The sequence below is a fragment of the Drosophila kikkawai genome, chromosome X (genome assembly GCF_030179895.1).
Source record: "Drosophila kikkawai strain 14028-0561.14 chromosome X, DkikHiC1v2, whole genome shotgun sequence".
NCBI classification, from domain to species: domain Eukaryota; kingdom Metazoa; phylum Arthropoda; class Insecta; order Diptera; family Drosophilidae; genus Drosophila; species Drosophila kikkawai.
Window position 1 is genome coordinate 26,386,593 of NC_091733.1, and position 27,960 is coordinate 26,414,552.

Sequence of the window (27,960 nt, forward strand, 5' to 3'; positions counted from 1 at the left end):
GCAGCCACACTAAAATATAAAAACAAAATTTTAAAGACAGTCGCGTCGCGGACCGTGCGTTTATTTACCTTTTTTGCGCCCAACTACCTAGCCGTCTGCTTTCCCCGTTTCTTTTCTAGTGTCCGCGCTGTTTGCTCTACTCAACGATAATGCGGGCGGCTGCGAAAAATGTTGCACTAAATCGCTCATCATCATCCTTGGTTGCGACTTGCGGTTTCCTTTTTTTTGTTATTGTGTGCAGCGAATAAAACTCGTTTCGCGCACTGGTGTGCGTGTGTGTGTGTGTTAGTGTCAGTGATTGTTTGTTTGCTCGCGGCTTTTTTGTTACTACTTTTGTTGTTGTTGTTACAATTGGATGCAAATTTGATTGAGAATTTGTGGAAACAAAACAACAAGCGACAAGCAACAACAACACACGCCTTTGCTGCAAACAAGATTCAACACAGCGTCGGCGCAAAGGAAAATCGGAACACAGGAGCTGGAGAAACAAAAACAAAAACAAACGCAAGCAGCAGCAGCAACAGTTGAGGGCGGCCGTGACGTAGGAGAAGGTATGCATTAACTTTATTGTGTTATACTTCCATGCATTTAATCGTTAGTAGTTGGATATTACTTAATTTTTATACACATTATGATAGCGTTACTCCCTTGAAAAGATACAAAAAAAAAAAAGAAATAACAAAAACAACAACCCAACGCCCTTGACAGAGATGCCCAAGAAGCAGTCGCTGTCGCTGCCGGCTTCGCTGCCGACGTCGAGTGAAATGCGACAAGAAAAGCACACAGAAAAAATTATGTCAAATAAGGAAAGATAAAATAATTAAACAAAGTTTATGCCACAGCAAAAACGTTCAACGGTTAAAAAATACAAACATTTAAAAGTCATATCCAACAAATTACAATCCTTGAGTTATAAAACTAGACGGCTTTATACAGTTTAAAAGTTTTGCTTGAATATTCCACGAATTTTCTCTCTGTTCAGGGAAGAAAGAAAAGAAAAGGCAAACTGCAACTGCCACAGAAGAAGACAAGGCTCTCCTTGCGGCTCTTTTCCCAACGACTTCCAAATCAAATGGAATTTAGCCGGTTTCCATAAAAAGTTGTTCAGACGAGAGCGACAGAGACGGGGGGAGGCGAGCCAAAGGGAGATGGGAGAGGGAGAGCGAGAGATTCTCAAGCGAGTGGGTCAGCTGCATGGGCAGAGAGGGGAGGGGGTGTTAAGCTGAGGAGTTGCGAAAGTTCATGTGCGCGTTTCCTTTGCCTTCCTTTCTTCTTTCTTTCTTTCTGATTTTCTGTTCCAGACTTGGTTTATTTTTGCAACAACAACAACGATAATGAACTCCGAACTCCAACGAATGCAGTCCACACAAAAGATGCACTCATTCAATGCGTTCCAAATATCCAATAAGAAAAGAATGAGAAAGAAAGAGAGAGAGAGAGAGAGAGAGGGAGAGAAGAAGATACACAACACTGTCCACATGCAACTTTTGAGTTTCTCTACTAAAAAATAGAGAAAATTCAATCAATATTTTAGTGCTCTTTTAAATATAAATTATTTTTTTTGACTCTCTAAAAAATTCACAAAAATGTATTTGTTAATAACCTTTGTCAACAAACATTGCATCACTAATTTGGTTGGTGTTTATGTATAATTTAGCATAATAATAAGTGCAATCACATGCTAGAAAGGTAATAATACATCAAAGAATGTTTAAAGAATCAATTTGTAAGATTTGAGTTGAGTTTACACAAAAAAAACCTTTCGATATCCCATGCTAACTTAAGTTATTGTTTGCCTTAGGTGGGGTAAATAAACTATTATTTAGGCAAGAAAAAAATTCAAATCAAGTAAATTTAGGTTTTACATATTTTAAAGATATCTTAGTAGTAAAAAAGATCAAGACTTTATCAAGATTTTATGCCACATGCAAACAAGATAGTTTTTCAGCAGCAGCTAGACCCTGTTGGAAATCGTAGTCCTAGTCAACGCGATAAATAATAATATATATCGACGCATTTTCGCGAAAGTATCGTATGTCGCTTTTTTTCGAAATTGAGATTTTAATGCAAAATTGTTGGGCACCTAATGTCTCACTACCCTGTGAAATATTATAACTAAAACCCCTATAGTTCCGATAAAAATTAAGTTTCAATTTTGTCTTTTCTATAGTGCTTCCTAAGAGATTAAAGCACAAAAAAGCTTCTCCTGTAAAATTGGATTTTACGACATACGATACTTTCGCGAAAATGCGTCGATATTATTATTTAAAATTTCCTCCACAATGCAAAATGCATTTAATTTAACAACAAACAATTGCCAAGCCACTCGGAGAATTGGAAAGCCATGTGTTTATTACCTGTGAATTGGATGCATCTGGTTGGTACAGCATCATAGGTAGGTAACAGGGCGACGTCTTACGTAGTAGGTAGTTCCTGTTGGGCCACCAAACCCATTCCCAGCGACTGAAATTATGTAAATTACTCAAATTGGCATCACTGGGAGTGGAATGGCGAGGCCAGTAAATGAATAGCCAGGCTAAATACAGAAATAACCGGCGAATACAAAAAAGAAGCCAAGATACATATTTAATTATTTACCCGAGAACTTGTTCGAGGCTTATATTACGTTTTTTTTATATATACTTATACTGTGTATCTTTTTGTGTCTTTTTTTTTTGTTGTATTATTTTTTCGGCCAGCGAAATTTCAAACGCGAGTGGAACGTGTCTGGGATCAACGTGAGCCAAACATGAACAAAACAGGGCAAAACAACAAAGGAAGGCGGAAAATAAAATACTGAAAGCCAAGCAAAACGAAGTTCAAGACGAGAAACGGCTTGCCGTTTGACTTGGGTTATGAATACCTATGAATATGTCATATAATACACTATCTCTGGAATGAGGACAGCAGCTGCCTGAGAAAAAAACTACCTTAAATGCCATATAAAGTTGAGATTTTTAAGTGAAAATGCATTACAAAAAATCTTTATTTCTAGAAAAATATAGTAAATGGGGTTTAATTCATCTCAAAACTACCCAAAAATGCCTTAGTCTTTATTGTTTTTTATTTTAAGCTTGTGTCAAGACTTTTTCTTTTTTAAATGCTGTTGGTTTTTATTGTGCTTTTAAGTTGGTAAACCGATATATAATTAATTAAGTTAAACTATTAACAAAAAAAACACCTATTTAGAGAAAAAAACCAATTAATTTTTAGAGCATTGTCACTTCGATTTAAGCTCTGCCTGTGTCTCTATTTTTTTTTAACTGCCTCTTACGCATTTCGTTATTTTTATTTGTATGGGCTGGGCTCTGGCTCTACAGTTGTCATGGCCTTAAATCAATTTGTTGTTTTAGCCGGCTCCACTAACAATTGTTTCGCTTTACGCCTTATGGGTTTTAGCCGCTTTTTTTAACGTTTGTCTTCAAGGAATGAGCTTTGTTTTAGCTGAGACACGTTTAAATGCCAAAAAAGGGGTTGAACGGTAAATTAAAAAGAAAATTCAATTAATTATTATATAATAATACATAAATCATAAACATTTGTGTAGTGGTTTTGTCAAAACAAAAAAAATGTAGTTGGGAAATAAACAAACACTATTCGCAAATAGTTTGTTGATGGATTTTTGATAATTGTTTTGTTTTAATTAATTTTTTTTCCTGTGGGTGGCATTCCACTGAAGTTTATTTTCCCTTAAAGCGCTTCAAGTGCCGCCAGATGGATGTGATACTGTTGTTCTGGGGAATCGCATTTAACTTCTCTCTGCCCAGTTTCAGTTCCTCTTCAAATTTCAGTGGCGAAAAACAATGGGAATTTGCAGACATTGCAGTTCTCTAGAATTGCCTTTAAAGATCTTTGTTTATGGAAAGTCCGAGTCCGAAAGTCTCAAATTCAGATTCCAGAAATTTAATGGGGGGAAAAAAAAAGAAAACTACAAAAGCTTCTAACTGAAAGAGAAATCTAGGGAAATAAATTATATATTATTATTTATAATTGTTATATTTTAACTTTTTTAAATCAACATATACTGAAGCTGTGAAAGAGAGTTTTTAGAGTATTAATTCATATTCTTTAGGGTCCTTAAACAATTAATTTATATATATTTCTGGACATTTTGCTAGCAGCCAGAACTAGTTGAAATTCTTTTTTTTTTTGTGGGCCACTGTGCGTAGCGTTTCCACTGGCAACCCGGCCAGCATATGTTTTATTCTTTCACCTTTTTTTTTATGTGTTTTTCCATTTCACACTTTGCTTTCCTTTCGCTGCGTTTTATGGTGTTGCAGCTGGCCAAAAGGCGGGCACAAGAATTTCTATTTTCCCCTGTTGCACATGTTTCAATTTTTGAATTTCCCTCCCTGTATTTAAAAAAGGGAAAACACTTGAAATATGTTTTATGTTTATGTAAAAATTAAAAAAATTAATTGGAGTTTAAAATTGAATGAAATGAAACTAAGAAAAGAAACGAATAACAGAAATCTATATACTAATATCAAGCAATCTTTAGAATTATTATTTATATTAATTATGTTAATAATATTTTATAATTTCTATATTTTTTATATAATATTTTTCTTTAACAATTAATTTCTTTGTGTGCAGAAAATTGCTTTAACAATATTGTTTTCTCCCCCATATGTGCTAACGGTTCAGTTTCGATGGGTATGTTCTCTCTATCTCTCATCGGTTTCTCCTCCTCTTTAGCCGCCACCGCGTCTTCTCCGCTCTTCGTCGTTTTGCACATTTGCATCCCGACACTTTTTTAAAACCGGACGCACTTTGTCACCGTCGCTGATCTTAATGGTGCGTCTATATATCGGAGTGTTAGTGAGTGATGAATGCATGTAAGAGGGGGGAGCACTGTAAGAAATACATATGTATATATTTTAATTATATTTAAATATTTCTTATATTTATTATTTATTTATTTGTAATGTTTATAACAGAAAAATATATATAAATAATAGAAAATATAGTGATAAATATTATAATATATATTTTAAATACTCCTACAAAAGCTAACCTTCTTTCTCTGCGTGTAGATGTCATGCACATAAGTATGACACATGTGGAGATAGTTGGAGGCGACACCTTTGCAATGTCACATGTTCTGTTGTCTAGTTTCCCAGCTGCGTTCTCGATTCCCGTTTATTCCCCCGCAACGCACTCAGATTTACATACATAATTTTCACAATGGACAGCACAGCATAAAAATGCAGACACAAATAAACAATACCAAAACAGGCGCTTCCGTTTTCCGGCCAACCATCCACATATTCCATTCCGTTCCGTGCGTTTTCAGGGCGAAAAAGCATAAAGGGAAAAAAATTGTCTGTTTCTGTTTGTGGCTGGAGAGTTCAACAAACCCCTCCCTCTTCATTAACCCCTTCAGGCCCCTCTAGGCCCCTTCAATAAACGCACTGTGCGTGGGACAAAGATGGCCTTCGTTTTCACAACATCTTGGGGCCAGCCTTTAATTAAAGCCATTGCCCAGAGTTGAATTTAATTGAATCAATAAGTTAAATAAATGACAGCCTACATAAATATAAGTATTAGGGAGAATTGCTAATAATAATAATAATATAAATAATAATAATAATAATATTAATAGTAGGTTGTACTACTACTTATGAGTCTGCAGATGCAAATTTGTTTTGTTTGCCCACTGACAACGACACGTATTTCTTTAATGAAGTCATCCAAGTCAAATCAAGTTTTGTTGTTTCACTTTGTCTTTACTTTTGCCTCACTTTACTTTGAATTACTTTACCCCCCACACACATACACACTCACAGGAAAAAAAAAAACAGCAATAAAAATAGCAACAATAACACGTGCACGGAACAAAATATATTATATATTTTAAGGTTTTACCATAACTAGTGTGAAATGGTATGAACATAATAAAATAGCTGCAGGTGAAATTTAATAAATATTATTAATATATAATAAATATTATTAATATATAATAAATATTATTATTATATAATAATATTTAAATTTTAAATTGTAAAATAGTAATATAGGCAATCTTTACGACCATTTAATACACTTTATAAAGCTTTCAAGTTCTGAAGGTTTTTTTTTCAGGGTATTATAATTTCAATCAGAAGCTAGTAAAGCAGTGAGGGAGTCATTTCCGACCCCATAAATCATATATATTCTCGATCAGCACAAAAAGCGGAGTCGATCTAGCCATATTTGGAAGAAAAACATTTTTCCTAATTTTTTTTTTGTATTTTTGGGGTCTTAAAATGGTTTATTGTCACAGAAAAAATTTGCAAAAATTTCAATATCTTAAAATACGAAAATTAGTAAGCAGATTTGTTTATCTGGAAAAAACTAGCACAGAAAAACTTTCCGAATTGAATTTAAGGCTTTTTTGGCTTAGTTATGATTATTTTTTATAAGACAATTACCATTTAAAATATATAAAAATATTAATTTAAAGACAGTGAATATTTCAGATCTTCTTGAAGGGTTTATATGATTTTAGTGAGTGAAGGAGTTGTTTCCGACCCCATAAATCATATATATTCTTGATCAGCACAAAAAGCGGAGTCGATCTAGCCATGCTAGGAAGAAAAACATTTTTCCTAATTTTTTTTTGTATTTTTGGGGTCTTAAAATGGTTTATTGTCACAGAAAAAATTTGCAAAAATTTCAATATCTTAAAATACGAAAATTAGTAAGCAGATTTGTTTATCTGGAAAAAACTAGCACAGAAAAACTTTCCGAATTGAATTTAAGGCTTTTTTGGCTTAGTTATGATTATTTTTTATAAGACAATTACCATTTAAAATATATAAAAATATTAATTTAAAGACAGTGAATATTTCAGATCTTCTTGAAGGGTTTATATGATTTTAGTGAGTGAAGGAGTCGTTTCCGACCCCATAAATCATATATATTCTTGATCAGCACAAAAAGCGGAGTCGATCTAGCCATATTTGGAAGAAAAACATTTTTCCTCATTTTTTTTTGTATTTTTGGGGTCTTAAAATGGTTTATTGTCACAGAAAAAATTTGCAAAAATTTCAATATCTTAAAATACGAAAATTAGTAAGCAGATTTGTTTATCTGGAAAAAACTAGCACAGAAAAACTTTCCGAATTGAATTTAAGGCTTTTTTGGCTTAGTTATGATTATTTTTTATAAGACAATTACCATTTAAAATATATAAAAATATTAATTTAAAGACAGTGAATATTTCAGATCTTCTTGAAGGGTTTATATGATTTTAGTGAGTGAAGGAGTTGTTTCCGACCCCATAAATCATATATATTCTTGATCAGCACAAAAAGCGGAGTCGATCTAGCCATGCTAGGAAGAAAAACATTTTTCCTAATTTTTTTTTGTATTTTTGGGGTCTTAAAATGGTTTATTGTCACAGAAAAAATTAGCAAAAATTTCAATATCTTAAAATGTGAAATTTAGTAAGCAGATTTGTTTATATGGAAAAAACTAGCACAGAAAAACTTTCCAAATTGAATTTGAGGCTTTTTTGGCTTAGTTATGATTATTTTTTAATAAGACAATTACCATTTAAAATATATAAAAATATTAATTTAAAGACAGTGAATATTTCAGATCTTCTTGAAGGGTTTATATGATTTTAGTCAGTGAAGGACTCATTTCCGACCCCATAAATCATATATATTCTTGATCAGCACAAAAAGCGGAGTCGATCTAGCCATATTTGGAAGAAAAACATTTTTCCAAATTTTTTTTTGTATTTTGGGGGTCTTAAAATGGTTTATTGTCACAGAAAAAATTAGCAAAAATTTCAATATCTTAAAATGTGAAATTTAGTAAGCAGATTTGTTTATCTGGAAAAAACTAGCACAGAAAAACTTTCCGAATTGAATTTGAATTGATTTTGGCTTATTTATGATAGATTTTTGATTGGACCACAGATCAAGGGTACAAACTGCAAATGTATACAAATTTTGGCTTCACGAAGGAGTCGTTTCCGACCCTATATATTTTCTTTTTCTTATTATTATATTTTACCCTTTTTTTTATTACTATTCATTTAAAAAACAATTTTTTTCTCGTGTATAAACCAACTTGGCCTGCTGATTGTGGTACTCGCTTTGTCTTCATTGTTGTCGTCGTGTTAAATGCAATTGCTTTAATGTTGCTTTTGTTGCTCTCTGCGATGACATCACGCATTTGTTTGCATTTGAATTGCAGTTTTTATTTTGAAAATTTCCCCACTTTTTTTTCCTGTCTCTCTTCATTTTCCCTAAGCCCATTTTCCCCCCCCGCCTGTGTGCGGTTCCACAAATGATTCATAAATGGTGTCCCATTGTTGTTAGTTACAATTGAACTCAATTGGTTGGAGATACACATGAGAGCAGCATGAGTTGAGCAGCAGGGAATTTGAAAAAAATAAATTCTCAAATTGTGTGTTAATTAGATTTGCCGTAGATTCTTCAGATCTCGAGTGTGTGTGTGTGTAGTTTTCTTTTCTCCCCTTTTTTGGGTAAGCATAATTAACAAGCCACTTGACACACACACAGCAGCGAGGAGCAGCCCCCTCAAATCACACCCATCCATTAAACGAAGCCAATAAATATGTCTTAATTTTATAGGGTATTCTAAATTTGATTTTAGGTTCGTAACAGACTGCAAAACTTTCTAAATAAATAAATAAAATGTAATATTTTTTTTCTTATTTTTCTTTACAATTTAAAGTTGTTTAAAAAAATTATTACAAGTATATGGACATTTTAGAACCCAAGAACATTTTTTCTGTGTCGTTTCCTGTCTTCAGTATTTAATTTGATTCAACTGAAAGAAAAAAAGATTTGCTTGATATGGGCATATGAACCAAAAGATGATCACATTTTCTTCGTGACTGTGCTTTTTTTTCTCTCTGCTGTCGCCTCAATAATATACTTTTTCGAAAGTTTTGTAGGTGGTTGTTAAATATGTTAATGGGGGCCCCATAGACCATGTCATTCTGGCCAGCAGGTGGGAAACCCTTTGTACGAGGGAAAAAAAGTGCCTTAAGGTTGCACTTGGCTAAGCAAAAAAGTCCACTCCCAGTGTCATTTTATTTTATTTATATTTTTGTTTTTATTTTACGCACGTAACTGTGACGACTGACCTTGTCGAATTAAGTATAAAAAATATATACAGACAAACCCAAAAAAAAAAAAGGTTTAATAACCATAAACAACAAATAAAAAATGTAATTCTTAATTAATATATGTTTTTAGCTGAAAAAACAACAAACTTCTGAGCATAAAATTATTTTTTAAATTTAAAATTTGTTAAATAAATTCTACAAAAAAAAAAAAATATCTTGAGTAAATTATATTTTAAAAGTATTTTGTATATATTGATGCGTGTTTTCTAGGTCTTTGACTTTAGTTACGCTTTGCAGATGATTTTAATTCACAATTTATACAAAAAATAGTTTATTTCGGTTGGCTGGCATAATTATGTTTGTATTTTATAGCCGCGAAATTAATACACATGTTGGCTGGCTGGCTGGCTGACTGGCAATTGTGTCAACCATATTATGCACATGACGTCTCTTGGCCTATTCGGTGCTGTTTTTGGCCCCCAGGTACAAACCGTTTTCAATGTGTTCCACATTCGCTTAATTTCATATTATTTGATGTGTGTCTCCCCCCGAAGGTCGTGAGTTATTTAAGGTACTCAAAAACGTGTAAACACGATCGTTGTGTATAAATATTTAAGGATTATAGCCTTAAGATAGGGTTTGTGTTGCAGTTTTCAGATTTTTTTTAAAGCCTTTGTAATTTGTATAGAATATTTAAAGTATATTTTATTTTACGTGCCTTGAAAACTCTACTTAAAAATTTTTGTTGGATTTCCTTTAAGCCGGAAGTTCTCAATATGAAGAGTTTTTAAAAATCCCCTTGTTCTGGTCACGTCCCAAGCCATGTTGGTATATGTAAATTCCATGCCGGCTTACATTTAGCATTTGTTTGGCTTTGAAACAGCAAAATGCCATTAGCAAAACGCCCTCGGACCACGCCCACCAGCAGCCAAACAACAACAAAAATTAAAAAAGAAACCTGTCCCTGGAATGCGTTAGATTTTGGCACTGAAATGGAGCCAAAATTGACAGGCAAAAAAAGCAAACAAACCGAGATTTTTGTTTTTGTTTTTGCTAATCGAAAATATTGACAGTTGGCCTGCTAATGCAGCCTGATTTATTCAGTGGTTATTTTTACACAAAAAAAAAAGTCAAATAATTTTAAATATAATTTGAATTTCAATATATCTAGTAATAGAAGTTATTATATATTTTTATAACAAAAACTAAAGGAATATAAACTAATCTTAATTATTATTATTTTTATTATCAAAATTTTCAATAAAATATTAATTTCTCTAAGAATATCAACAAAAGGAAAGCCTTTCCGACCCTATAAAGTATATATATATCCAACATTCTGTCTTGCTTTCCTTTCTGTGTAAGGTAAAAAGGGGGCTATATACCAGCTGTGTTTGCTCTTTATAAATAAAGTCAACTAAAAATGGCAATAATCATCATCATCAGAGAGCAAACTCATGCTAAAAGCAAACCATTTGTGGGGGATTTTCGAAGGGTGACGAGGCCAGGGGCCACAATATTGTTCAAGATGATGAAGATTCTCTGCAAATATAAAGCGGGAAAAATAGGAAATTGTTAAACACAATTAAGGATGGCTTTGTTTTTGTTTATATTCAGAGTAAAGTACTCAATCTTCTCCAAGTAACCCCTAAATGACACATTCTACTATACTCTTTTATATGTGTTAATAAATTGTACTTCTATTAGGGTAAAGCCCTTATTCCATTATTCTGTTTATAAAGGACCCCAACATCATGAAGCCTAAGCTTTAAGCAAAGGAGCTTAGGGAGCTATGAGATCCATTAGTTTCCCATTCCAGGCTTTAATTTAACCAAATTTCAACATGGTTTTTCTGTTTAAAAATTTTAAAAATAATATAAGCAAGTTAAATGTAATATCTAATATTTTCCGTAAAAAATTTAAAAGTAAAATAATTGCACGATTTTTATTATTTAGATCCAAGTAAGACCCAAAAAAGTATGTTTGTTATCGCTACCGGAGCTTTTACATAATGAAAGTTTTGCGGCATATCTACGGCTCTTTCGATGATTTTCCGTTGGCCTTTATCTTATCTGAATATGATTCGAAATACCTTTGTTGTTGGCAGTCATAAAAAAAGAGCCTACAAAAAGTACAAAAAATCACAAAATGAAGGCAATTGTGGAACGCATCTGGTGGGAGGTGTGTTGTGTGCTTTTCTGACTCACTTTGAATTGGCTTTTATTTGCTCCTCCAACCTACTAATTCCAGAGACCATTTCATTCACTTTAATTTTGCTTTTATTTTCCAACCATTTCCTTTCTTTCCTCGGAGGTAATTTATTACACATCTCTTGTGTTTTTAGTTTTTTCTGATGATGATGATGATGATGATGATGATGATGATGTTTTTGTGCCCAGTCACACACACACATACACAGAATTCCGTTAAAAAAAAAAAACAGCTCATAGTGAAAAGAAAATATATGAGAAAAGCTAAAAAAGCAGGCGGTACAAAATGCATTTCGTAATGTTTTGTTGTAATAATCCAATGATGATGATGATGCAGTCCGGGAATGATCATATCATCATTTTGATTATAAGATGTAATGACTTAAAAAAACAAAAAATAATCAAAGAAGCGTCTAGAGACGGAAAGCGAAAGGAGTTAAGAAATGCAGTTAAAAGCTGGAGGGATGACAATGCAATTGAAAATATTACAAAATTTAGAAAATAGCAAAGGATCTTCAGTTCGCTTCATTGAATCACATTTTTGTTGCCCCGTTTTTAGGATATGTTGCCGCCTGGCAGCTCTGAAGTTTGGAATACGTTATGAGCCGCCTAATCAATCATCAACAATAAACAAATAAATGAAAAATGCGGCCTCTGATAACAGGGCCTAATACTACGTATACAGTAAAAATGTGTTGGAGCGGAAAAAAAAAGAAAAAGTTACAAAAAACAGAAATAAAGGAGGGCTGGGGGAAGTCGCCGCCCTGGGCATTAAAAGTTTTCACTTTTATTTTTAGGGCGCGCGGAAATGGTTGCGTTTGAGGGATCTTCACATCGCCTACGAGGACGGTCGTCACCCCCCTCTTGAATATTTCACTAAATTTGGACCCCCTTTTTCTCTCTCTCTCTTTCTTTCCCTTTTTCACCTCATAACGGGGGAAAAAAGAGGAGGGGATTGAGTGAAGCAAACGAAGCTGAAACAATCCTAATTGGGTCATAAACACACTAAAAAAAAGCGTGTACAGATTATGTGGCGACCCCATGATCTTTATTATACAAAAGGGGGATTTTGTGTAAATTTTAAAATCAATTTTGGTTTGATTTATTCTTTTTTGCTTTTTAAAATGATTAAAAATGATTTATAAATATAAATTAAATTAATATTAACCCTGAACCCCCTTTGTTAAGATCCTGCATGGCGCCTCTGTTGTATTCATCATAATCATGATCATGTCAGTGATAATTCATTGTGGCATCATGGCTTTTTGTTGTTATTGGATTGAAGCAACGCGTGTGGTCAGAGATTGCTTCGCTCCACATAATGTGTCCACCAGTGGATAACTGGAAAATGGGAGTGCATGTTGTTGTTGTTGTTGTTGTTCATTGCCTGATAAAGTTTTCAATATATAAACTATATATGTAACATATTCATCCATACATACTCCATTTTCCATACTTTCTTGCCATGAGTTTGACTTGAGTTGTAGTAGTTTTATATGTTATGTATATTTGTATATAGTTTCTTTATCAGTTACAAGTGCGTGGAGCTAGGAGTCAGAAATGGTATTGTGGTGGGGGTCAACTGGTTGACCACTCCATCGCATATGACATCATTCGGAAGTAATAAGCTATAGCGGTCACTGCTCACATGTTATTCATACTAAAAAGCTTATAATTTAGATTGAATAATAAGTACGAGTCATGAAAAATAAGACATGAACATTTTATTTTATAAATTGTCAAGATTTTAATTTTAAAATATTTTTCCTGGAAAATTTTAAAGGTTTTTTTAAAGTAATATTTTTTCTTAAATAATTTTTGTAATAATAAAAGTAAAGACGACCAATTTTTGTTCCAAACTATTTTGTAAAAGTTTTGTTTTTGTTTTTCAACTGTTCCTGATTTCCTCTACCCCCTAAAACCCTCTGCTTTCAATATTGCTTTCACCCCCTGTGCCCATTGACCAGCACGTGCTGGCTTCTCACTCACACTCACCCACTCATTATAAAGGGAATCCCCTGACATTTGCAAAAAAAAAAAAAAAAGAAGGAAAACCAATAACAATTATCGGCCAGCTGCCAATGCATCTGCCAGGTGTGTGTGCGTGTGTGTGTAATTTATTTCTCACTCTCTCTTCCCTCGTTGCAGATGTCATTGACGAAAAAGGATCCTTCGCTGAGAGTCGCCGCCTCGGATCCGCATCTCGTTTCGTTGGGCGGCGGGCGACTGAGCACCGCCGTCACCATTCACTACATACACATAGGTGAGTGTGTGCTAGAGTTTAATTTTAGTTTTAATTTTAATTTCTAGTAAATATTATAAGAAACTAAGAATGTATTATCATTTGTCTAGATAAGGATTCTATAGAGGTTTTTGCTAAAAATAATTTTTTAATTTTGTATTAATTTATAATTTTTTTCCCTATTTTCTTATTTTTTCCCTATTTATTTATTAATTAATTTTTAAATGTATTATTTTTCCCTATTTATTCCTTTATTTTATTTATATAATTTTTTTTATCCCCTATTTATTTATTAATTTATTTTTTTAAATTAATATTTTTCCCCCATTTATTTATTAACATATTTTCTTGAAGTTTATCAACTTATTTTTATAAATTTAAAAATCACAATATCAAGTCACTCTCGCATCTCTAGTAAACTTCGTGTCACGATGGCATCTCTAGCAGTAGAGTTCGTGCCGCTGGACACGCACTGTACTTTCCGCAGCCTCCTCCCCCTCTTTTGCACACATGCATACATACATATGTATATGATTTCTGTTTTGGTTGACGTTTCGGCCACGCGTGCGCTCTTTCTTTCTCCCCCTCTGCCACTCCCTCTTTCGCTACCCTCCCCCCCCTGGCCAAGGTCAATTGTAAGGTACCGAATTGAGCAACAGAAGAAGCACACAAAAAAAAAAGTCTTGCGAAAGAAAACGCATAAAAGGCAACAAGACGACGAAGCGAATGGAGAGCAAGACTCTGCGATAAGCTTCAGTCTTTTATTTTTGACGGCATCATGTACTATGGAATAAAAACGCTGAAACAAGCTTCATTAATTTAAATTTTAAATAAATATTTTAATTTTAATAAAGCACCAAAAGTAAAGAAGGTTTTTAGAGGTATAAAAGCCAAGTCTAAGCATAGTCCTTAGAATTCCCAAGTCACACTTGTTATTATTTTTGTGTCTAGAAATGATTTTTTAATATTATTTATTAAAACTAAATTTCAGCAAATATATAATATGTTTAGTTCCTTTATTTAAAACATGATTCCCACTGTAATTAAAACCTAGAAAAGCTGGACATATTTTTGAGAGAGCTTTAAAGCGAGATAAGAAACAAAATCGAAGCCGAAATATATTCCAAAAACCTCACAATATTGAAACACGCTTCGAACGTGAAACATTTACTTTAAAATCTTTGAGCTTTTTTTTTTAAAAAAAAAAAAAAAAAAAACAACACATAATTCTGAATTTCTAAACTTTTTAGGTGACACGACAATTGGATCGGCGGTGAGCTGTAGCATCTCGTTGAATGGAAGCGGCGTTCGTCCACTACATTGCACCATATACAGGTATTAATCAGCGATTTTATTTATTAACTAACCTCAAAAAACTCTTAAATTTGAAATATATTTAAAATATTTTATAGATATAGAAGTAGAAGAGATTCAGCATAAAAATCAGTTTAAAAAAGGAAAGATTACTAACTTACTTTGATTGAAAACATAATGAAATAAAATAAATAATGAAATAATTAAAAAAAAAACAAATAAATAAAAAATGAATTAATTAATAAATAAAAAAATATACTTAAATAAATAAAAAAAAGAGAAATAAAAAAATAATAATAATTAGATAAATAAAAAAAATAATAATTAGATAAATAAAAAAAACAATAATTAGATAATTAAAAAAAATAATAAATAAAAATATATAAATTATAATAAAATTAAAAAATAAAACAAAAAATTTATGAAATAAATAATTACTTTTTGTCACCATAAAAAAATAATATTAAAAACCAATTACATATGTATACAAAAAATCAATTAATTAATAAATAAAACAAATTAAATAAATAAATAAAACAAATTAAATAAATAAATAAAATATATAAAAAATGTAATTGGAAAATCCACCAAGACAAAGCTGTCTGTTTATTAATTTTCATGTTTTTTCTTAAGCTCAGAACAACAAAATCAAACCAAAAACGTAAAATATATAAATTTAAATATAATAATTTATAAAATTTTAGTTTTACCTTGAAACATCTTCGAATTTGCTTGCAGGAGCGACGCTAACGAGGTGACTTTGGTCCCAGAACAGGACGCCCGTCTCCTCATCGACGGTGCTCCCATTCTGGAGGAGACGAAACTTAGCCAGGGGGCAATGATTACCATCGGTAATTCGAATTACCTAAGATTCAACAATCCGGACGAGGCGCAAATGATGCGCTCGGCGATGGGCTCCAACGAACGCATCTCGATGCCCCAAATCGATTTCACACAATCGGCACGGCAGGCCCACGATTTGAGTCAGTCCTTGGAGCTGGAATCCTTTTACGAGAGCATTATAAATCCGATAAATCACAACAACAACAACCACCATAATCCATCGGCATACGAACTGGATTGCCCCAAGGTCTTCTCCGCCGATCTTGTGACGGTCAATATGCCGGCCAAGGATGTGCTTGGCCAGAAATATGCCAGCTTTGCCCGCAATCTAGCCGAGAATCATCGCAACGAGAAGCAGCTGAACAATCAGTTTGCCAAGGGAGTTGGCAGCAATAGTGGCTATTGGAATGTGCCCAGCAATGCGGCGATTTACAAGGAACAGCAGCAGCAGCAGCATCAGCAGGCGCAGCAACAGGCTCCCACGGATCACCTGCTCACCAAAGTCAACAACGATCGTTATGACAGATATCCCAAGACGGGGGGTCTTCAGATTTACTCCATGAATGGTGTAAATAATGAGATCAATAATGGCCTGATGCCGGGCTCAGTTGGAGGAGGAGGAAGTTCGAGTGGAGGAGGTGCTGAACTGGAGGACATGCTGAAGATCTGCACGGAATATGCCGACAGGAACAACTCCATGAATCATGGACATAACAATACCTCCAGCACTTCCTCTAGCATCACATCCTCGCCCATTGTCCAGAATCGCATCAAGACGAATGGCTCCTTGCCCAGGGACAAGAACAAGTCACCGTTTCCCACGCAACAGCAGACCGGTTCAGGTGGCAGCACGGCCATGTTGAGCAGTTCCTCGGGCTACGAGAATGTCCGTTTATTGGGTCCCAATCGTGTGGAGATCAATGGTCAGATACATGTGCCAGCCTCAGCTGGCAATGCAGGCGGCGGAGGATCAGGTGGGGGCTCTGGGGCTATACCAACTGCAGCTGTACGTGCCAGCCACGAGAATCTGGTTAATCCCGTGGGAGTGGGCAAATATGTGCCCCAGAGTCCCAGGACCAAGATTCGTACGAATTGTATGTCTCCGAAAAAGGAGATATCCTTTGGCAATGCCTTTGCCCTGGCCATCAGTCCGCCTCCGGCTCAGGCTCAGCCACAAGCTCAGGTCTCCTCTGCCCCCGTTGCCATACCCATTTGCAACATGGTGAAGCCACCATTGGCCCCCAAGCCGCCGGCTCCTAATCTGCAGCGGGACTACGAGCAGCTTTTCAAGTCCTTCGATCGCAAGCAGAAGCAATTGGATCGCCTGGTCTCGCCCAAGCCCAGGAGCAACAAGAACATCAATAATCTCACCCTGAACCTTCAGGCTGTGGAGTCACAGACGCAGTCATCACCGAAGCCCAGCCGGAAGCCAGCGCCAGCGCCCAGGAGCATACACTTGGAGCAACGCCAGCGGCGAGAGCTTATCCAGCGGCGCAAGCAAGTCAAGCGGGAACTGGCGGAGCTGCCGCCATCGTCTGGAGTGGATAATCTGGAGGTGGGTTTACATTTTAAGGTTTCTTGGGAATTTGTGGTATTCACAACTCTCTTTTTAGTTGGAAATGGATGAACAGCCGCTGGCTGCCACAGCTTCGCCTCGATTGCAGCTGCAGGCTTTGCAGCATCGTGTTCGCCGCTTGGAGGCCCAAAGGAATGCCACCAGGGTGATGGAGGAGAATCAGCAGGCCAAGCTGAAGCAGTCCATTGAGATGAAGCAGGATCAGCTGAAGAAGTAAGAATTTATCTAAAATAATCTAAAATAACGTATTAAATCCTCCTGCTGCTTCCGCAGACTTCGAGCCATGTTAAAGCAGAAACCCAACAATGCCTGCCTCAAGGAGGAACTGCAGCTGGTGTGCGAGTCCTTGGAGAGCGATCGCAAGACATTTGAGGATCTAGAGTTTCAGTATTTCGAGGAGGAGTCCGAGCATCATGCCAGCCATGAGGAATTCAAGCGTCACGAGCAGCGTCTCACCCTCGAGGCTGAGCTGGCCGCCTTGCGCATACAAATAGGAGCCGGCGAGGATGAGGAAGAGGAGCAGGAACCGGAGCATGACACACCTCCGCCTTCGCCTGAAACCAGCAGCAGCAGCAATCTAATCAATGGCGGTGTCATGTCGCAGTCTCTGTTTGGATCCGCCGAGCTTCTATGTCCAAAGCTGCGCAATCACGAGGATCTAATGTCCAAGAGTGTCAACGAAAATATGTTTTATAATCATAAAATCGAGGCCACTGGCATAACGAGCACCCCGAAACGTGTGCCGCTGCAGCTATTCGAGAATATCGGTGGCAGTTGCGAGCAGATTAGCTTCAATCTATCGCTGCAAAGCGATCGATTCGAGGTGAATCCTTTGGAGCGTCGTGTGCCCTCGCAGGATGACATCGATCGTAGCTGCAAGGTGGCCAATGATGCACCCATATCCACCAGTCAGGGTGCCAGCACCAAGATCTTTGACAGCATCAAGGAGATTGAGAGGAATCGTAAGCTTTTGCTGGCACAACAAGGTAGGGAGTTATATTATTTATATTAATATATATTATTTATATTTATATTATATTTATAATTTTATATATTTTAATTATGTAATTAAATTAATTTTTTTTCGTTAATATTTTTTAGGACATCAGGTGATTGAGCACGAGCGCCAAAAGATGTATGACCTGAAGAAGAAGAGCCACGACGAGGCCCGCACCCAGTACTTGCTCTCCACGCAGCAGCAGCACCAGCAGCTGCCAGAATCGGATGCCAAGTAAGTTGACCCAACAACCTGACCCCCATTCATGCCCAGCTTCCTCTCGTGCTTCGAGTTAATTAGTTGAACAGACCATCAAGTTAATGCACTTTGCGTGCATTTGGCACTAGGCTGCAGGCTTTGAAACTCCAATTTAAACTTTAATATATTTATTTTGTTAAAAAAATAATCAATAAGCTTGTAATAATTTAAATAATTAATTATTTTAAAATCTTTTTCAATCAATTAAAGCTTATTTTGCGTCTTTAGGGGCTTAATTTAATGAATAATTTGCAGTCATCATTATTCAATCGATTGGCATTAGTTTTTTAATTATCTAACTATATAAATTATTGATTATCTTATCTTTTACTTTGTCTAAAAATTGATGGCTATTGATTTATATTTATGTATTTATTATTTAGTTTAAATAAAGTCTTTGGTGAATTAACTTTTGATTGATTTGGATTTATTTGAATTATTTTAGGTTTATTTATTATTGATTAACATTATTTATTGATTTTTTTAAACAAAATTTTAAAATGTTTTATTTAATATTTATTAGCATTATTTTTATTTTTGTTTCGATTTTTAATTTTAATTTCATTTTCAATTTTATTTTATTTTAATTTTGTAATTATTTTATTTAGATATATATATTTTTTTTTTTGTATATATTTTGATTTTTGTATTTATTTTTTAAATATATTTTTTTGTATTTAATTTTTTTATTATTATTATTATATATTTATATTATTATTTATATATATATATTTTTTTTTTTTATTTATTTGTGTCTTTATTTTTATTTTATTTATTTGTGTTTTTATTTTTATTTTATTTATTTGTATTTTTATTTTTGGTTTTTTATTTTTATTTTTGTATTTTTTTTATTTTTATTTTTTTTATTTTTGTATTTTTTTTATTTTTATTTTTAGTTTTGTATTTTTTTATTTTAATTTTTGAATTTTTTTTTTCTATTTTTATTATTCTTTATTTTTGTATTTTTATTATTATATTTTCCCTTTTTTTAACCTAAAAAATACACACTTTTTAGCATATATTAAATGTTCTCATCAAGAAACCTCATTAGTCTCCATTTTGCCACCTTGCTTTATTTATTAAACTTTAAAATTCACTATCAAATTATCAAATTTTCCCCTTTGTTGACTAGTGTAAAATAGAGATGCCTTTTGGCTTGCTCATTGAACTCCCGCCTCTCTATAATTAATCAATTATCGTTGCTAATAACTAAACAATGTGTGTGTCCCCTCGACACTGTCACGCTCCCCATACCTACTCCCTCCTCCCACCGGAGGAGAACCGGTCTTTGAAATTTGAATTGAAAACCGAAAACCAAACAAAAGTTATGACAAATAATAAACTTTCAGCGATTGGAGTTTTATTTTTAATGCACACTATTTGCCGATCAAGCGACGTCATCTCTCTTTTATATATATTTTTTGGTATTTTTTGTACACAGAAAAATATATTTAGAGGATTTTTTAAAGGAATTTAAATTATTTAAAAACATTTTCTAATGAAAACTTATTGATTGTTTACTCGATTTGTAATATACTTTTTATATATATATATTTTTTTTTTAAATTTATATCTGCAAAAGTAGTAAACATATATTTTATTAAATACATACAAATTCCAATAATATTTATATTAGTTTAAAGACAATATTTATAATAATTCCTACACTTTTCAACTTATTTTAATGTTAGTCCCAGGTGTATTGCCTTTTCATTTCGTTCAGTGTAGCGCTGCTGATAAACTTATCAGCTGATTGCGTCTGTGGTTGTCTGTGTGTGTTTGCCAACTGTCGTCGTCTGTGTGCACTGTGCTTTGGCTTGTGCATCCACAGTCACATTCCGGTCGCCCGCTTAGTCAGTTTTCGGTTTTCTTGGGTCTTCACTCCTCGATCTTGTCGGTCTTTATCCATATTTTCCGTCTTTAGTCTCCAGTTTTAAGTTTTTTAAATTTACTTTCCAATTAAAAACACTCGTAATCCAAGTTGAAAATTGAACACCGCCCCGGGAATGAGTCACCCAAGGAAATAAATACAAAATGTATCGAATCAATGCGATGATTCCCTGCTGGTAGGCTGATAAAAAACCAAGTGTTATCCAGAGACAAAAAAAAAAGCTGTAGTTTCTATACCCTTTGGGGCAAGGCTAGGTCAAGTTGACTGGTGATAAATATTATTTGTGAAAGTGATTGTGAATTTCAAGAGAAAAACCATTTAATAATAATAATAATATATACAAAATATATAACCAAACCTATAACCATATATACCTAAAACCATTATCTATTCCATCGCTTTTTTATGTGTGTTTTTTTATTTATATTTTTTTATTTGTATCTTTTTTTTTTGCAGCGGCGGCAAAGATGCTCATCTATTTGAGAAGGCCGCCGAGATGCAAAAGCTCAGCAGCAAAGCAGACGATGATACACCTGAGCAGCAGCAGCAGGTACAAAAGTTAAATGGCGACAAGGAAAACAGAAAGTCAACCGGCAGCAGTCCAACAACAACAGCAGCAGCAGCAGCATTATCAGCGACACCGCAACAGGTGAGAAAATCTAATGAAAAACACACACATACACTGTGGAGGGAAAACTTGACCCCGAAAGCAAATTGATGACCTAGGCCAAACAAAAAACGAAAGCAAAGCAAACCAAAGCTTTTTCTGAATTGTTTATTCTTTTGTAATTTGTTTTTCTCCCCCTCCTACACCTTTCGAGGCTTCCGGGAAATTTTTCGAACGTAAATGGAAAACCACATTTGATAAGCTATTTCCTTTCTTGACATATAAACAAATAGAGAGAGAATTCTGGGGATGGAGTGCCGCCTTAAAAATCTGTTTTGCCATTTCGCAGATTAATGATTAATGCTGGCATTATTTTCAGGAAAAGTTTATTGTTTTTTCCAAGGAAAAGTGCAGTATTATTCACCGATTCGGTGGCGATAAGATGGGCGATACGGTTGCAATGTTGTTAATGTCTGTTAATTGTAGTCCAGTCTACATAGATAAGGAGATACGTGGAAATAGGGGGATCCACTAAGGGAACCTAATGCTGCTGAACCTTGATAGGAATTAATAGAATTGATTTTTATTTATTTTATATTTTTTTTAATAATTAATTAAAGCTAAGAAAAGCCAGCAGTAGACATTTATTCATACAATATTATTACTAATAGCAGTTACAAATTTCTAAAGCGGTTACTAATATTTATTTTAATTTATTTAAGCTCTTAAGAGATTTTTCAAGTTTTTTTTTAAACATTTTTAATTTATTTATTTTTTTTAATACATAATTGGTTTATAATTTTTATTTGGAGTTTATGGTAGATTAAATGTTGCCATTTTATTATAAATAATTTAACAATTTTTTAATGCGGTTACTAATAATTTTTAAAATTTATTTAAACTCTTATGAGATTTTTCAAAATTTTTTTAAGCATTGTTATTTTATTCTTAAAATATTTTTATTTTAATAATTGGTTTATATTTCTTTTATTCAGAGTTTGTTGCTATTTTATTATAAATAAATTACCTATGGCTCTGAATTAAATTTTGCATTGCTTAATATTTTAGTTTGTTTTAATTCCCCTGGAAAATGTTTCTTTTAGATTTATTCTATTTTCGAAATTGGAAAACAAATCCCTTTCGTATTTTTTAGAGTTTGCATAGGTATGGTTTTTGATTTATTTATTTTGGTATTTAAAGGGTTTTTTAATTTATTTATGTTTTTATTTATTATTTTTTTTTATTTATTATTTTTTTTTATTTATTATTTTTTTTTATTTATTATTTTTTTTTATTTATTATTGTTTTTTATTTATTTTTTTTTATTTATTTCTTTATTTATTTGTTTTTTGTTTTTTATATTTATTTTTTAAAATATTTTTAAATTATATTTAATTAATTTCGAATTTAGTTTTACATTGAACCACCCTAATATTTAATTCACTGATTTAGACAAGTTTATATGTTCTGACTTTGGACATAATCAAGATCACTGCTCATAAAAAGCTATTTAAGTGGCAAGAAAAGAGCTTTAAGGAATTGGTCTAAAAGAGTAAAAGAGAAGAATTCCTAAACAAGTGAGATAATAGATCTTAGAGAGCGTGCGTACACTCTAAAAAATAAATAAAAAAAATATATAAATAAATATATTAAAAATATATAGAAAATAAATATACATCTGTATATATAAATACATTTATTTAAAATATTAAAAAAAAAAGTACATTATTTTTCTGAGGTATAACATTCTTAAGATGACCTTAGGTGCTTAGTTTTAACAGGAAAAAATAGGGAAAAATATAGAAAAACAATTCACGGTCGCTACTTTTGCTAATTTTCTATTTATTTTGATTTTTAAAATATTGAAAAGCAGTTAAACCTGCCAAAAAATAAGAGATCAAGTAAATATACCCTCTGATTTAAAAAAAATATTTTCTTAGTATTCTTTATTAAATCTGAAATGGGAATAATCTAAGCTTTACTTTCCAAGTTTACTTTCTCCCCCTTTATTTTTGGTTTATGATTTTATTTTGATGATTTTTGTGGTCAATGAAATATGGGGATTTCCATGATTTGCTTGGGTTTTTCTTCTCCTCCTTTTTTTTCCCCCAAGTATAAGAGTGTACACTTCTCAGTGGCCATTGATTGAGCATTTCGGATGACGATCAAGAATCTATCGCCAGCTCGTTAGTCACGAGTTGTTGGCCGCCTCGGCATTTGCTGTCCGTTTGCTGTTTTATTTTTAAGACCAATGTTTATTTTAAAGAAGAGAGGAGGAGCAGGCCCCACCAACATCAACACCCCCCCTCTGGCAAGTTGGGATCGCTCAATTTGGCTCTCCATTGCCCGATTCTATATGGACTATACACACTTATTAATAAGCTTTAATATTTGCTCGATCTTTTGGCGGTCTTTGTTTTATTTTGTTGCCTCAGTTAAGCGTTACGTGTGCTGTTGTGCGTTGTGTTGTGTTTACGTGTTGTGTGCTCTCGTTCTCCTTGATTATTTTTCGCATATTTGTTTACACGTTTTCCAAACTGGCCAATAGACCATTGGCCATCGTTATCTTTCCTTCCATTCGCCACAAAAATCCGCGGCCCATTACGGGTATATTTAATTACCTCGATCGAGATCCCGATCCTCGCCGCGTCTATATCTTCTGGACAATGTTCATGTGCGCCTCGTTCGAGATACGCTGAGTAAAAGCCAGCAACATCATCAGCATCATCATCATCTGTTTGGTTGGGGGGGCGCAGAGCAGCAGTCGGAAAATTGGAAAATACGCGCTGGCCCATCCAGCTCTTAGTTAGCTGGCAATTTCCACTGAAGACGCAAGTGATTGTCAAGAGTCTCGGTTTTCCAAATCTCGAATTAAAGCCTTAACCGTAATGTCTGTGTGGATGACCTACGTGCAGCATCGACGCACGGATGCCAATGCACGGCAGCGCATGGAGTTGTATTATTTAGTGAGTGGAAAGTTCAGGTTCACAAGGAATATAGTAAAAAAAGATTCTTAACTGGAATGTTTTTAAACTAAAATGGAGTTTAAGTGAAATCCCTCAGAAATCGAACATAACTAAGCCAAAAAATCATAGAATTCAACTCAAAAAGCTGTTCTATGTTAGTTTTTAATAGGCTAATGAATCTGCATACTTAAATGAAAGTCTAAAAGGAATTGAAATTTTTGGTGAATTTTTAAAAATTTGAACAATGTAATCCTTATAAAATTTTAATATAATTTTTTGGGACAAATCAAAAACTGAAAAAAATCATAACTCTGCCAAAAAAGCTTTAATTTTCAATCGGAAAACGGTTTTATGCTAGTTTTTAATAGGTTTATATATCTGAATAATTAATTTTAAAATTTAAAAAATTCAAAATTTCTTGAAATTTTCAGAATTTTAACGATGTAACCCCTTATAAAATTTTGAAAAATGTATAAATTTTTGTGGGACTAAAAAAATTATAACTCAGTTAAAAAAGCTTTAATTTTCAATCGGAAAACGGTTTTATGCTAGTTTTAAATAGGTTTATAAATCTGCATACTTAATTTAAAAATTTAAAAAAATTAAAAATTTCTTCAAATCTTAAGAATTTTAACGATGTAACCCCTTATAAAATTTTGAAAATTTTGGGTAAATAATTTTTTTCCTCCAACATGGCTAGAAAGACTCGCCTGTTAATGCTGATCAAGAATATATATGATTTATGGGGTCGCAAATGACTCCTTTAATGCGTAACAAACTTTTAAGTAAAATTATAATACCCTAAAAAGGCCCTGGCAAGGGTATCATGATCGGGAAATGCTTCATGTTTGCTTGTTTCCACGTTCTGCATATTCAAAAGATACTAGCTAATAAGTCTAATTATCTTAAAACATAAACAACATCCTTAAAACTTTTTGGAGTAAAGAAAATAAGCAAGATTATATTAGTAACTGATCATGAAATGTGAAATAAGATCGTAAAAAACTGATGCCAGTTTTAGGAAAAACCCCTTTAAAGTTTTAAATATCTTTTAAAAATTATTATAAATTAAAAATAAGTTAGACTATAATCCCCATGACTGTGAAATGCTAAATTTTCAATGTTTTCCCTATTCCCCAGTACACAAACTAGTTAATTTTCGTTAAGGTGCCGCAATATCCATATAAAAAAAAACTAGAGATTCGTTTTTGTAATTGTTTTTAAAGAAACAATAAAATCTAAATAAATATTGTTGTGCAGAAATATAAACAAAAAACACCTAGAATAACCAACAGAAACGCACTTTTTCTTGTGCTATATTTCAGCAACGCCACTCGCAACCGGAACTGGAACATCATGCCATTGCCCTGGGCCTAGGCAGTGGCACTGGTGGCGGCGGTCAATTGGTGGCCCGCAGTCCCCGCCCCCTGTCCGAGGCCAACAACTGTGAGGCTGGCTTGGAGGCACCCAAGTTTGCCAATGGAATGATGGACTCGACGATTTCCTCGGCACAGGCAGGCACGGATAATAAGCGGGCCAGCAGCAACTCACAGGACACGGCATCGGCGGGCAGTGGCAGTGGGAATAGCGGCAGCGGCGGCAGCACGGCCAGCGAACGGAAGCGCGTCCTGCCGAAGCACCAGCGTCCGCTGACCCGTTACCTGCCCATCTTCTCGCCGGATCTGAATCTGCGGCATCATATCGAGACGGCTGGTCACCAGATCGATCTGTGTCCGCACGTCTTTGTGGATGCCCAAAGCTGTCGAGGGTGAGTGTTTACAAACAAACGAAAATCTATATATGTATTTATATATATATATATATATTTTATATGCCGACAGATATCTGCACAAGCTGGGAGCCACGTTTCATGCGTGGTCGAGGCGCTGGTTTGTCCTGGATCGCCAGAGGGGAGCCTTGATATATTTTTCGGATAAGTCGGAGAGAAAGACCAGGGGCGGAGCCTATTTTGCAGTGAGTATATATGTATATATTTTATATATTTTTAAAATTATTTATATTATTTTAAATATTTATATTTTCTTATATATATTTGTATTATATATATTTGTATTATATATATTTGTATTATATATTTTTTTATATACGTTTTTATTATATATTTTAAATTATTTATATATAATTAATTATTTATGTATTTATATTTATTTATTTTATTAAAATTTTTTTTAAATATTTTTTTTATATATTTTTTTAATATATTTTTTTAATATGTTTTTTTATATGTTTTTAATTATTTTTATATATATTTTTTTTACATATTTTTGTATATATTTTTTATATGTTTTTAATTATTTTTATATTTTTATTTTTGCTTATATTTTTAATTATTAATATATTAATAATTATTTATATATTCTTAATTTTGTATATATTATTAATTATTTATGTATTTATATTTATATATATATTTTTAATTATTTATATTTTATTTAATTATTTTTATATTTTTTTATATGTTTTAAAATATTTTTATATTTATAATTATATATATTTATATTTTTATTTTAATATAATATTTGTATAATTATTTATATTTTTTTATTATACATTTTCCTCTTCATTCTAGTCCATTGACGAGGTCTATCTGGATCACCTGAATGCCTCGAAGAGCGGCCGACCCCATTGCACGTTTATTGTCAAGACGAAGAAGCGCAGCTACAATCTGCAGGCGGCCTCCGATTCGGCGGCGCGAATTTGGATCGATGCCATTATAACCGGAGCCCAGGGAAACCTGGACTATTAAAGAGCCAAAAAAAAAAAAACAAACAAAGAAAAAGAAAAGAATGGAAAACCCCAACACACAGACGCAGCAGCATTCTTAATTTAGTAAGTTGAACTAAGTGAGACAAAGAAACTAAGCATAAACTGTAACCGTAGCCAAGTAAGACCCAAAAGCCACAAGCCACGATTGCTCAACACAAGTCCTGTGTGTCCTGTGGTCACCTTTTTTTTTCGTTTTTGGCACAACTAAGTATGTAAATCCGAGATTTTAGTACTGGACCAAAAAGTAATCAATGTATTTTTATATATATATTTGAGAGATAGAGATAAGGTATATGTATAATGCTTCTACTTTTGTTATGGACTATTTTTTTCTATTTTTATATATATATATTTTATATAAATAATGTATCAAATGTATATCAAGGACAACCCCACGCTACTAACACCGCCATTAATTCAAATTCAAATTCATAAAGATGATATCTAATAGCAGCCTTGAAATTCAAAACGTTATTTATAATTTAAAAGTAAAAGTTTGCTCCAAAAATGAATTGCCTCGCCAAATGAATTGTGTTCATTTCACATAAACTCCCTTAAGAGCGACAGAGAAGGGAATAAGAGTTTGATTTTCATGTAAAAATGAACACAAACGAATTTCAAGGCACTGCTATTGTATTTATCACACATCTTATGATCGCATATACATAATACCTATATAGCATAATATGTTATACAGCCTAGACTAGAACTATATAGATATATAAATGCATATATACCAGTTTGTTTAACGATTCAAAAATGAAACACAACCAAAATGACTTGTTTTATTGTGAATTTAACTATTAACTTTTGCAAACTACTATATTTTATATATCCCTATATATACCATATGTATTTTGTATCGCAGAATATAGAGTTACTAAGCTGAAGACTAAAACTGAATGTTGAACGAAAGGATAATCAAAAGAGAGCGAGAGAGAAACACACCGCTACAAATATATATGTTAATAAAAAGAATGTTTTTTTTTTTGTATCAAAATAATCAAATTTATGATTGTTTATTTGCCAAAGGGTTGTGTATTGTTGCCTAAATTCATTAAAAATGCTAAAGGTAATACTAAATTTAGGGGGTGGTATTTATACATGTAAGCTAAATTCATTCTACTGAGACTTACTATACAGTTTCAAGATGATTTCTTAACTGATTTCTATTTATT

General features: G+C 33.3%; 1 protein-coding gene across 5 annotated transcripts; it reads left to right on the top strand.

Annotated features, from left to right (window-relative positions):
- Window positions 1-7: 7 nt before the first annotated feature.
- On the top strand, window positions 8-27,803 carry LOC108080357 (pleckstrin homology-like domain family B member 3). Of its 5 annotated transcripts, XR_011445525.1 has the most exons (12): window positions 8-551; window positions 13,450-13,564; window positions 14,794-14,878; window positions 15,596-17,255; window positions 17,314-17,489; window positions 17,550-18,262; window positions 18,378-18,507; window positions 20,879-21,071; window positions 25,291-25,763; window positions 25,837-25,969; window positions 26,586-26,845; window positions 27,651-27,803. XR_011445525.1 is itself a non-coding variant. In XM_041774891.2 (11 exons), exons 2-11 carry the CDS (start codon window positions 13,450-13,452, stop codon window positions 26,760-26,762), a joined length of 3,855 nt encoding a protein of 1,284 aa, XP_041630825.1. In that variant the 5' UTR covers window positions 8-551; the 3' UTR covers window positions 26,763-27,803. The 5 variants fall into 5 exon arrangements, 4 of the variants coding, with proteins under 4 accessions (XP_041630825.1, XP_017030557.1, XP_041630826.1 ...); XM_041774891.2 differs by having other exon boundaries at window positions 26,586-27,803; XM_017175068.3 differs by having other exon boundaries at window positions 9-551; window positions 25,321-25,763; window positions 26,586-27,802.
- Window positions 27,804-27,960: the final 157 nt, after the last annotated feature.